The following is a 12,471-nucleotide window of genomic DNA, read 5'->3' on the forward strand; positions in this document are numbered from 1 at the left end:
TGTTCATCTGCATCCTGTATCATATCCTTCATAATCAACTGGTAACCTAAGTGTGTCCCTGAGTTTTGTGAGCTGCTAGAGCAAATTATCAAAACTGAGAAGGGGGTTGTGGGAACCCCTGATTTATAGCCAGTTGGTCAGAAGTGCAGGTGACAACCTAGGACTTGTGACTGGCATCTGAAGCGGAGGGCAGTCTTGTGGGACTGCGCCCTTAACCTGTGGGGTCCACGCTAACTCCGGGTAGTGGCAGAATTGAATTAAGTTGCAGGACACCCGGTTGGCGTCTGCAGGAAACCGCAGAATTGCTTGGTGTAGAAAACCTACAGTCGGTGTCAGAAGTATTCTGTGGTTGGAGGAAACAGTTTTCCCTCTTAGTTGGTATCAGAGAAGGGGATTTGCTAGAGTGGCCCTGGCTCATGGAAACATGTGGTTTGGGAAGAGAAAGGGTGAAAGGGCGGGGGATGAGGAACTTCTGATTCCTGGGCGGCCATGTGGTCACCCCTGGTCTGGAGCAGAAGCTGTGTCAGTTACTGAAGGTAAGAGTTTCCAGTGGAATCGAGAGATGGCTCCAACCCCCAGGAGCTGCTTTACCAGATGCATAAGGAAATGTGAAAAAAGTGAAGTGTACAGGCCCTTGGTTATGGTTATCAGTAACAGCAAAAATGAAATAAAAAAAGTGCTGGGTGGGACCTTGATGCTGGGCCAAGCTCAGATTTCAGTGAGTATGAGCTTCAGCCACTCGCCTCAAAGCCAACCCCAAAGGGAAAAATTATGCAGAGACAACAGAGAGTACCTCTAAGGCCTCTGGTCATGAAGAAAGTCACCAGCATAGGGGGAGGGCAAAACCAGGAAACTACTGAAACCAGGGGGTATAATGCGCAGGAGCTGTTTCATTTCGTGGATCAGGGCCATCAGCTTCCTGAAATATTAACAACTGGGAATCCAGGTGAAGGGCATATGGGCGTTCATTGTGCTGTTCTTGCATTTTTTCTGTCGGTTTGAAACTCATTTAAATTAAAATTGGGGGGGGGAACAATCCCAACAAGTTCTTCCCATCTTTCTGCTCTGCCACCTGAAGCAGAGTCACAACGCAGAGATATCTGCTGGGTCACACCTCATGATCACAAAATGGCTGCAACAGCTTCCACACCCACAGCCCAGAAAAGCGAGTCTTTCCTCCATGTCCTTGAAAAGTGAGGCAAACATTCCCAGAATCTCCCAGAAGACCTCTCCTCAGAAGCACATCACAAGTCCATGGCTAAACTAAACCCACTGGAGGGACTCAACCATGACTGGTTTAGACTCAAGCTTTAAGCCACTAGAGAGTCGCTACCTGGGACTGGGTGCCTCACCCCACCATGTGCTCCCCTGCAGGAAATCGGGATTCTGTCAGCAAGGAAGAAGGTGGGGAGTGGCTGCGAGGTCCAGAGTGGGGCCAGGGGGGCAAGCACTCCCCTCATCAGCGGGGCACATGACCCAGGCTGGCCAAGAGCTGTGCTCTACCCCCCTGGGCACAGTTCTGAGATGGGCATGTGACCCCAGGCAGGACGATGAGTCTGCCCTGGGATGCTGGTCCAGCGAGAGGCACCCACCGTCTGGAAGGCATCACAGCTAAGAGACACACCCGGAGGCTGCTGGACCACCCCACAGGGCAGCCAACAGACCCCCGTGTCTTAGCAGGTTGACTGAGTCTCTGCTGCAGCCAGAAATCTCGAGAGTGCACATCTGCTCCACGTCAAGACGCCGCCAAGCTCCATCAAGCACTCCCTCTCCCAAGGAGAATCTCACTGGGGAGAATCTTCCAGACCGTGAAGTCCCACCCCTCGCTTTACAAATGAGGAAACAGGCTGAGCAGGAAGGGGCCCATGCAAGCTCAAGTGACAAGTGAATGAGCGATAGTCAGGCCTGGAACAGCCACGGCATCTCCCCACACAGCATCTGTGGGCCTTTCCGGGCTGCCCCTCTGCCAGCTGATGGCGGAGCACCTGCTCTGCAGGAGGCACTGGGATGGAGCGATGTGGGGCCGGTGGGGCAAACAGTCACAGCAGCATCCCCCAAGAGAAGGATGCCTGAAGGAGGGCCCCCGCAGCATCTCACCTGAGCTCCCAGACAGCGAGGACCTGTCTCCCCCTCAGGTTCTACAGAGAGGGGGCTGCAGCCTCCTGGAGTCAGCCGACACAGGTTCAAATACTGCCTCAGGGGAGCACGCTTTCTAGACATGTGCCCTTGTGTAAGCTAACGTCGTGTTTCTGGTCCTCAGTTCCCAAGTAGTAAAATGGGATGAGGAATACAAGCTTGCTGGGTTTTCCGAAGGACTGAAACAAACTGGTAGGTAAAGACTCAGGGAGGCATAAAGTGCTATTGAGTCAAGATGCTCCTGCACAGAGAACACTCTGGAACTGGGTTGGATCGTTTCATGCAGAGGAACGTCTTGGTGGGCCCATTCTAGGGAGCTCTTCCTCCTGCCCCGCCCCACCCCACCCACAGACTTGACCCCACACACATTCCCACTCACACTTTATTAAGTCCAGGAGGACTGGTTACAACAGGGGTGGAGGCAGTGGGGGAGGCCCAGCCCCCACCCCCACCATCACTGGCACACCATAATAAATAAATAAATAGCTGGGGGTGGGCACGGGGCAGAGGTGGCACAGCAAACACTGGCAACACATGGAGGGACACAAAAGCCCCCCCTCCCGAGCTGTGGCTGCCATCAGCACTGGACTAGTACCACGATCAGGGAAGGGCAGGGCTCTTGGCTACAGAAGCCCCCAGAGCCACTGAGGGGCCCCCTGGATCGTGATCTGTGGAGGAGGGGTGTTTTCAGCACTTGGACCCTTATTTCTCAACAGAAATCTGGACCCCTGGCTGGTTCAGTCAGACCCAGATTGTCAAGAGGCTGCTGTCTCTCTGACTTCTGGATTGTTCTATTCAGGATCTAAGTGACCAATGGGTCATTATTACCTGGTGTCCTGATTGGTCCACTCAGGCTCCAGGACATCAGAGGATCACTGTTACTTAGGCTCCCAATTGGTCCACTTAGGACCCATCAGTGCGGCTGTCACTTGCCTTCTGACTGGTCCATTCACGGCTCAAGACAACAAAGGTTCATGGGAGCCTAGACCTCTGATTGGTCTCTGACCCCAAGGCCAGGACGGAGGGGCAGGTGGAGGTCTGCAGTCCCAGGGCAGGGTAGGGGGTTAAGTGCTCAGGGTTGGGGGAATCTTCAGCGGGCATCAGGGCCCAGATTTCAGGGAGGGGAGGTCACAGGGCAGGAAATAGGGCCACCTGGCTGGGTCAGGCCAGGGTGAACCGGTGGGGGAGGGGGGCAGCTTCTGGGACAGTAAAGAGCACCCAGCCACCACTAGGAAGGGGTGCAAGGGCCCTAAAACCTCCCTGGGTCCCAGCCCCACCAGGGTGCAGAAAGTAGGGCCAGGGAGCTGGTGGCGCTTAATGCGGCCCTCGGCCCATCGCCTCCATCTGTGGGATCAGGGAGGGGGAGGGGTGGGGCCCCGGTTGCAGGCTGGGTGGGCTCAGTCCTCCAACCCCTCCATCAAGTCCGCAACGCTCTCCACATAGTAATGGGGCACGAGGTCCTGCTGGCCGGCCGCCAGGTAGGCCTCGGCCTCCTCCAGGCGGGAGACGCCCGTAAGCGTGAGCACGGTGGTCATGCCGCAGCGGTGGCCGAAGAGGATGTCAGTCTCCAGGCGGTCGCCCACCATGAGCATGCGGGCGGGGTCCACGCTGAAGTGCTCTGTGATGCACTCGAACATGTAGGGGCTGGGCTTGCCCACCACCAGGGCCTGGCGGCCCGAGGCTGTTTCCACTGCGGCAGCCAGGCTCCCGGTGCCTGCAGGGAGATGGAGACTCGGTCAGTACGGGGGGTGGGCGGCCAGGAAGGCGTCCAGGCCCTGAAACTGGAATTCTCAGGGAGGGAACTTAGCAGGGGGCTAAAATGAGACGCTGAAATGAGCCAAAAGGCCTGCTTCCAAGTCTTAGTGTGGTGGTTAAGAATACAGACTCTGGGGGCCGGCCCAGTGGCCTAGTGGTTAAGTTTCGTGTGCTCTGCTTGGGCGGCCTGGGTTCGGTTTCTAGGTGCGGACCTACATGACTTGTCAGCGGCCATGCTATGGCGGCAACCCACGTACAAACTAGAGGAAGACTGGCAAAGATGTTAGCTCAAGGCAAATCTTCCTCAACAAAAAAAAAAGAAAAAAAAGAATACAGACTCTGTAACTGGACGCCTGCATTCAGACTCCATCTCCACCTTTCCTGGGCAGGCTATTGAACCCCTCTGGGCCTCAGTTTTCCCATCTCTAATATGGCACTGATCTCATGGGTGTATTGTAAGGCCTGAATGAGCCACTGCATGTAACTGAGCCTGGCTCACTCAGTCCTGCCTAAAGTTCACTATTTCACCCTGGCAGCTGTGTGCCTTCAGGCAAGCCACTCAACCTCTCTGAGTTTCCTTGGACTCCTTGGAAAAGGAGGATCCAAGTAATGCCTACCTTCAAGGAGGCGCTGTGGGCATCAGAGGGGCCCGTGCTTTGGAAACGGAAAAGCACTTAGCAAACAGCAGTTGTGGTTACTGCTACAAGAACGTGCGCTCCTGGTGCCGGAAACTGGCACCACCCACTGGGAACACAGCAGGTCACAGAAACGTTCGCACCTCTGACCCAGTCCACCTCTGCCGGGAAGAGGATCACAAGAAGAGAATTCAAACTGGAGACAAAAAGCTACGTGCTTGAAGATGTCCATGGCCACAGTAACTATAATAAGCAAAATTGTGGAAGGCGCCCAAGTGTTTAACAATAGGAGGGCTGTTTAGAGAAGGAGAGCTGTGACTCCCAGCCCAGTGCCATCCTGCCCCACACAATGAGGCCACTGTGCCCGGCCCACAGGCACATCTTGGTGCCAGAATGTTCTGCCTGCACACTAATGTCCCTGAACAAATGATGATGATAATAATCACAATTTTTTTTTTTGCTGAGGAAGATTGGCTCTGAGCTAATATCTGTGTCCATCTTCCTCTATTTTGTATGTGGGACGCTGCCACAGCATGGCTTGATGAGCAGTGTGTAGGTCTGCACCCAGGATTCGAACTTGCGAACCGGGGTGCTGAAGCGGAACACACGAACTTAACCACTACACCACTGGGCTGGCCCCTAATCACAACTTACTAAGCACGTCTAAAGCGCCTGGGCTGTGCTGGGTGCTCAAGGACCCCATTTTACAGATAAGGGTTGCACAGCTTAGTAGGTGGCAGATGAAGGATCTGCGTTCAGGTGGGTCTGACCCAGTCGTGTGCTGAGCCAGCTTGTACTGGGTCAGGAGTGCTGAATGTGTCATTTTCAGGGATTTTGTGGGCTGGTCCTTAAACAAAGTCACTATTAAAAGTCAACTTATATGGGGCCGGCCCCATGGCTTAGCGGTTAAGTGTGTGTGCTCCGCTGCTGGCGGCCCGGGTTCGGATCCCGGGTGCGCACCGACGCACCACTTCTCCGGCCACGCTGAGGCCGTGTCCCACATACAGCAACTAGAAGGATGTGCAGCTATGACATACAACTATCTACTGGGGCTTTGGGGGAAAAAAAATAAATAAAATTATTAAAAAAAAAAAAAAGTCAACTTATATGAACTTACAATCGCATGAATTATGTTAGAACAAAGTTAAGAAATTCTCAGAACTCATCAGTTCATAATTATTGTACCATTGTCTATGCTCTTGAGGTTACTGACATCTGCCACGATGGAAACACCATACAGTGGAGTGTACATATCTTCCCAACTGCATGGACAGGGAGTAAACATTGGAAGCTTGAAATGGGCCATAGTGGGAGTATTCACACCACAGAATCTGGCGAATGGTGTGAATCAGGGCTCCCCCAGTTATGAAACCTTCATCAGTACATGACTGGGCTGACCCCAAATGCTCTGGGCCTCCTGTCTCCCTTCTCACAGTAATGACCAAAGGCACAGAAGGTTAATGCGGGCAAAAACACCAAGAATCCTCAGCCCTGCGGCGCCCAAATGAGAAGGAACTCCCCCAGTGTCACAAGATGAGGGCAGAGCTGGCCCGGAGCCACACGCTGGGGGTTCTCCCTGGCGTCTGACCTAGGGCTTGCCAGCTTGTTTTCTTGAGAACTGGGGAGGAAAGAAAAGCCATTTGCCCGTAGGTTAGAAATTCCTTCCAGGATGGGAAGGACTCAACTGAGTCACCCCAAGGTGTTGTTCTCAGCTCAAGAACGGTCTCAGCTCTGTTAGCAACTTCCTTTCCCACCAGGACAGAGCTGACCACTCTTGGCCCCGACGTCCTGCTTCGTTCACTCAGTATATACTGAGGCCCAGCTACAGGCCAGGCACCAGCCAGGCAGTGGGGACGGAGCCGCGAATGCAACGAAGATCCGGCCCCGGGGGAGTGAGCATCCTGGCAGGGGAATCTACGAAGGGAACTTTGTCCTCAGACCACTGTCATCCACTTTTCTCAACATCCTGTCATCCAAGCTGTCACATGTTTTGCTGATGACGTGCTCCTAAGACAGCAGCATTTCTATTTGCCAGCTCAAGTGGCTGCCATGTGGTCTAACAAGGTAAACACGCCATTTAGGAGACCCATGGGGCAGGGGAGGGGAAACTGGGACAAGAGAGTTGCATCGTTTCAGATTTTATGCATAACGGGGGCCTTTATTAATATTTTTATATCACTTTCAAAGCTGCACCATTCAGTCGGGCACAAATAGGACAGCAGTGCTGTTTTTAAGCCTCTGTCTCCCCCTCTAGGCTGTGGGAACAACCAGCAGAGCAGGCGGGCACAGCCAGGTGGGTGCTGGAGACCTAAGGGGAAGGCATGGCAGGGCCTGGGCTCTCCTCTGCTCCTCCACACCACCCTTCCTGAGCCCTCGGGGGCTTCTTAACCCACAGCCTTACCCTGAGCTCTGAGGCCTCCAGGAAGAAACTTACTTTTCATAGCATGGCCCAGGGCAGGCCGAGCTGCTGTGGCTGGGAGCCCTGGCCAGAGCCCTCCCCTTGGATTTAAGGGAAAACTGAGACTGAGGGGGTCACACAGCAAGTAGGTCTGCAGCCAAGCTACGACAGGCCTAGAACTATAGATTCCCAGCCTGGAAGTGGTCCTACCATGGCCCAAGCCCTGTTCCATGTTTTATCCCCTAGAACCCTGTCCTGCACGATGCCTCCTCCAGGAAGCCTTCCCAGATCCCCTCAGCTCTAGGCCCTCCTTGCCACTCCATCATAATACTGTGTCTACTCTTTGTTCAATACCACCCTGCCCCCCAGGATGTGGTATCAATGACCGTCTGGGTCAGTGGTCAGCAGAGAGGGAGTGATGGAGATTCGTCCCGGCCCTCAGCCTACTGGCTGGGGTACTGACTCATCCACACACTACTCTCAACCTCTGCTGCCATCTGCTCTTGTCTGACTTGAACCCTCCAAGATGTAGGAGCCTCCGCCTGCTCCTGCCTCCTCTGCAGGTCTGAATACCCAAGATAACAGCACCGAAGAGCTCTCCGTGGAGGGTGGGGAGGCAGGGGGTGAGCACAAGTGCCAAGTTCAGGTCCCTGTGCTCTTGAGCAGCTCACATCCCCTCTCTTAGCCTCAGTTTCTTTTCTTTTCTTCTTCTTCTTTTTTTTTTTTTGGTAAGGAAGATTGGCCCTGAGCTAACATCTGTTGCCAATCCTCCTCTTTTTTTTTTTTTTTTTGTGAGGAGATCAGCCCTGAGCTAACATCCGCCAATCCTCCTCTTTTTTTTGCTGAGGAAGACGGCCCTGGGCTAACATCGGTGCCCATCTTCCTCCACTTTATATGGGACGCCGCCACAGCATGGCTTACCAAGCAGTGCGTTGGTGCGCGCCCGGGATCCGAACCAGCGAACCCCGGGCCGCCGCAGCGGAGCGCGCGCACTTAACCCACGCGCACTTAACCGCTTGCGCCACTGGGCCGGCCCCGCCAATCCTCCTCTTTTTGCTGAGGAAGATTGGCCCTGGGCTAACATCCGTGCCCATCTTCCTCTGCTTTATATGGGATGCCATCACAGCACGGCTTGATAAGCCACGTGTAGGTCCACGCCCAGGATCCAAACCCGCGAACCCTGAGCCGAAGCAGAGCGCGCGAACTTAACTACTATGCCACCAGGCCAGCCCGCAGCCTCTGTTTCTTTAACTGAGAAATGGGACAATAACTCCCATCTCCAGAGTAATGTGGAAACTAAATAAGAACAGATATCAGAAGCTGGCCCAGTGGCATAGTGGTTAAGTCCACACACTCCGCTTCCACGGCCCAGGGTTTGCAGGTTCGGATCTATGGGGCACGGAACTATGCACTGCTCATCAAACCATGCTGCGACAGCAACCCATCTACAAAATAGGGGAAGATGGGCACAGATGTCAGCTCAAGGCTAATCTTCCTCAGCAAAAAGAGAAAGACTGGCAAGGGATATTAGCTCAGGGCCGATCTTCCTCACCAAAAAAAAAAAAAAAAGAACAGATACCAAGATGCTTCATAAAGCTCTGTAACATGAGAGGGCTCGGGATACAACTTCCATCACCTGAGCACCTACCAGTGCCAGGCACTCACCCTGATCACTCTCCCCTCAGATGAAACTGGCACGGTTAGCATTCCCATTTTACCCCCAGGACAGAGAAGCTCGGAGATTATGTAACTCGGCAAAATAACAGAGCCTGGTGCTGGAACTCCAACTCGGTCAAACTCCATCCACCTCCTGTGCTCCCCACACACCTGCCTCCAACCTGCCCCTGGGAATGGTGCTCCAACCTCCCACAGAACAATCCTTCCAGGCTTTGTCCCCACCTCTCCAACCTCACCCCGACGGTGGGTGGGACAAAATGACAGGAGTCTTTGAGGCTGGCTCAGGAAGGCCAGGGCCGGGAGTCGGGGACCTGCAACCCCCTGAGCCACAACGGGCTTCAGTTTCCTCATGTGTCCAACGGGGACCCCACTGCTGCTCCTCCCAGGGTGGCGGCTGTAAGAATTACCAGACGTGGACACGTGGGTTCTTGCTGGGTGGGGGCCGCCCTCGCATCCCTCCTGTTCCCCACCTGTCACCTGGAGACGCCCCTTCCCCGCTCCTCACCCCCAAGCGCGGAGGTGAAAGCGCAGGTCGCCCCCCACCTCGCGTCCCCGCCAGCCCCGTGCTCACCGGGGGTCCGGCTGCCGTCGCTGAGCGGGTGCCACGGGTCGCGGTCGGTGGCCACGAGCAGGCAGTCGGGGTCGCGCAGGTGCGCGCACGCCTCGCTCAGCTTGGCGAAGGAGAAGTGCTCGTCGTAGCCCACGAGCACGGCGCGCACGCGCGGGGCCGCGCCCGGGTCCTCGCCGGGGTCCCCGGCCAGGCGCAGCCCCGCGGCGCGCAGCTCGGCGCGCAGCCCCTCGCCGCCCAGCACGAACACGGAGCCCGGCGCGTCGGGCGGCCCGAACAGGCGCTGGCGCAGCAGGCGCGCGGCGCACACCGCGGAGCTGAAGAGCTGCTCGGCGCGCAGCCCCCCGAAGCCGAGGCGCGCGAAGCGGAGGGCGAGCTCGGGCCGCGCGCGCCGGCTGTTGTTGCTCACGAACAGCGCCGCTTTGCCGGCCCGCGCCAGCCGCTGCACCAGCTCCGGGGCGCCCGGCACGGCGCGCTCGCCGTTCCACAGCACCCCGTCGCAGTCGAACAGGACCCCCTGAGCCCGGCCCAGCACGTCGCGCAGACCCGCGCCGCGCAGCAGCTCGCAGCGCGCCATGCAGCCGGCTGGCTGCCCGCACGCACGCACGCCGCGCCGCTCTGCCTCCGCGGGCACGGCGCGCTCCACGCCCTCGGCGCGGCCCCCGCACCTGCCAGTCAGCGCGCCGGAAGCGCCGGGGGGCGGGGTCGCGGCCTGGCCTGCGGCCAATGGGGGCGAGTCTCGGAGAGGAGCGGGGCCGGGAGCTAACGGAGCTTGGAGAAAAGGGCGGAATCGTGGCCGAAACCGAGGCAAGGGGACCAATGAAGGCCTGGCTTGGTCCTTCGCCCCGCCCCCTAGCTCTGTTGAGCCAGTCTCCGCCGAGTTTCCACCCCCAAGCCTCTCTGGGAGACTGACGCTTTTTTTGACCAATAATGAGTTACGAGTAGAAAATGTGGAACGAATAGCCGACTCCCGGTCCTCAGCCAATCAGAAGCTTAGGAGAGCTGGTTGCTAGGAGGAAAACAGATGCCAAAGGAAATGTCGTGTTTGGGTTGAGTCTCATTGCCCTTTGAACAGTGGACGCTCCAGTTCTGAGCAAGTCCTGAGCAGCGTGTGGGTGTGATGGGGAGAGAGGTGCATGGTGTCTTCTTGGACTCTGGAGCCCTTGGCGTGGACCAGTGGTTCTCCACGCTGGCTGTGCTGTAGAGTCCCCTGGGGAACTGATTTTTATTTTTTCTGTTTTTGCTGAGGAAGATTCGCCCTGAGCTAACATCTGTTGCCAATCTTCCTCTTTTTGTATGTGAGCTGCTGCCACAGCATGGCCACTGAGAGACGTGTGGTATATATATCTGTGCCCAAGAAACGAACCCTGGCTGCGGAAGCAGAGCGCACGGAACTTAACGACTGAACTTAACGACTAAGCTGTTGGGGCTGGCCCGGGAAGTGATTTTTTGAGATGTAATTTACATACATGTAATTTACATTTGAGATATAAGAGGCATAGATCTTAAACTCACAGTTCGATGACTTGACAAGTGCTTTTTAAAAATATCAGTCCAGGGTCCAGCCTGGTGGCACAGTGGATAAGTTTGTGCACTCCGCTTCACTGGTCTGGGGTTCGCAGGTTCGGATCCTGGGTGCGAACCTCCTCACCGCTCATCAAGCCATGCTGAGGCGGCGTCCCACAGAGAGCAACTAGAAGGATGTGCATCTATGACAGACAACTATCTATTGGGGCTTTGGGGAGAAAAAAGAAAAAGAGGAAGATTGGCAACAGATGTTAGCTCAGGGCCAATCTTCCTCACCAAAACCAAACTGAAACAAAACAACCAATCCATGGCAGGACCTCAGAGATTCTGATTTAATTTTCTGGGTGGGGCCTGGTAGTTTTTGGTTTCTTTGGTGTTTTGTTTTGTTTTGTTTGGGTTTTGGTGAGGAAGATTGGCCCTGAGCTAACATCTGTTGCCAATCCTCCTCTTTTTGCTGAGGGAGATTGTCCCTGAGCTAACATCTGTGCTCATCTTCCTCTACCTTATAGATGGGACGCTGCCACAGCATGGTTTGATGAGCAGCGCTTAGGTCTGCACCTGACATCTGGGCCCGCAAAGCCCAGGCTGCTGAAGCGGAGTGCACAAACTTAACCACTGTGCCACCGGGCCGACCGTGGTTTCTATGTTTTTTAATTCCCCCCGGGGCTTCTACTGTGAGGCTGGGGTAGAGATGCACTGGGCTAAAGGCAGCCTGTCACCAGGCAGGGAGGGAAGGAGCCAGAGCAGCAGTTGCCGGTTGCCCACGGCAGTGATGGGGTTTCCCGCCTGCCTAGATCCCCACTTGGGGAGGGATGTGTCACAGTTCTGAGGTTGTCTGCCAACTTCTGAGAAGGCTCTGAAGACCTGTCTGACCCCCAGAAGCAACTGGGGGTCCAAAGACCTGAGAAAAGCCACGCTCTTGTCACTCAGCCTCTGAGGCTCACATGTCTTCTGTTCCCCAGTGCCTTGGGCTTTTGCTCCCGGCCTTTGCATAGGTGGTCTCCTTGGCTTGGAATTTCTTCCTTCTTCCCTCTTTTACCCGGCCAAGTCCTGAGAGACTCCCCTTCGATATCACCTCCTCCAGGAAGCCTTCCTTGACCTCCACCCACATACATACACACGTACCAGTCTGGGTTAAATGGCTTGCCCTTAACTGGGTTAACCTGGGCTCCCCGTGCTGTGACACTTGATTCTAATTGTCAGTTCTCCTGCCTGTCTGTTCCCAGGATTCCTTGGGTGTCGGGCTGAGTCAGGGACCCAGCCCAGGGTCTGGCCCGGAGCAGCCTCAGGGAATGTTTGAGGACAGATCCAACCCTGCTACTTGGGGATCCTTCTCCACCTTCTCTGAGGACACAGCATCAACAGCAGCCATCACCACAGGGGGCTCCTGTGTGCTTTGGTCTTTATGGGAGGGTTGCATTTAATCCTCAGAACAACACTTCTGTGGTGGAAGTGGTTACACAGTTTCACAGATGAGGAAACCAGAACACCAGAAAGTTAAATAAATTGCTCCGGATGTGAGGGACAGGCCCAGGCTCTAGAATCAGTCAGACCTGGGTCCCAATCCCAGGTCCATGCCTCATTCGCCATGTGACCTTCCGGGGTCACCTTCTGAGCCTCAGTCTCCTCAGCTGCAAGAGGGAACAGGATTTACTTCCCCGGAAGAGGATTAAAAGGAAATCATGCATACAAAAGCACAGTGTGTAGCATCGAGAAAGTGCTCAAATCCTTGGCTGTTACTTCAGACATGAAGAAAGAAAGGAGGCAAAGAAGAG

At 55.4% G+C, this 12,471-nt stretch overlaps 1 protein-coding gene across 1 annotated transcript; it reads right to left on the bottom strand.

The window, feature by feature from the left end:
- Positions 1-2,504: 2,504 nt before the first annotated feature.
- On the bottom strand, positions 2,505-9,756 carry PDXP (pyridoxal phosphatase). The gene is made up of 2 exons (XM_058568401.1): positions 9,173-9,756; positions 2,505-3,850 (listed from the first exon to the last, which is right to left on the bottom strand). Exons 1-2 carry the CDS (start codon positions 9,744-9,746, stop codon positions 3,534-3,536), a joined length of 891 nt encoding a protein of 296 aa, XP_058424384.1. The 5' UTR covers positions 9,747-9,756; the 3' UTR covers positions 2,505-3,533.
- Between the last annotated feature and the right edge of the window lie 2,715 nt (positions 9,757-12,471).

Source organism: Diceros bicornis, chromosome 25 (genome assembly GCF_020826845.1).
Source record: "Diceros bicornis minor isolate mBicDic1 chromosome 25, mDicBic1.mat.cur, whole genome shotgun sequence".
In the NCBI taxonomy this organism is placed as follows: Eukaryota; Metazoa; Chordata; class Mammalia; order Perissodactyla; family Rhinocerotidae; genus Diceros; species Diceros bicornis.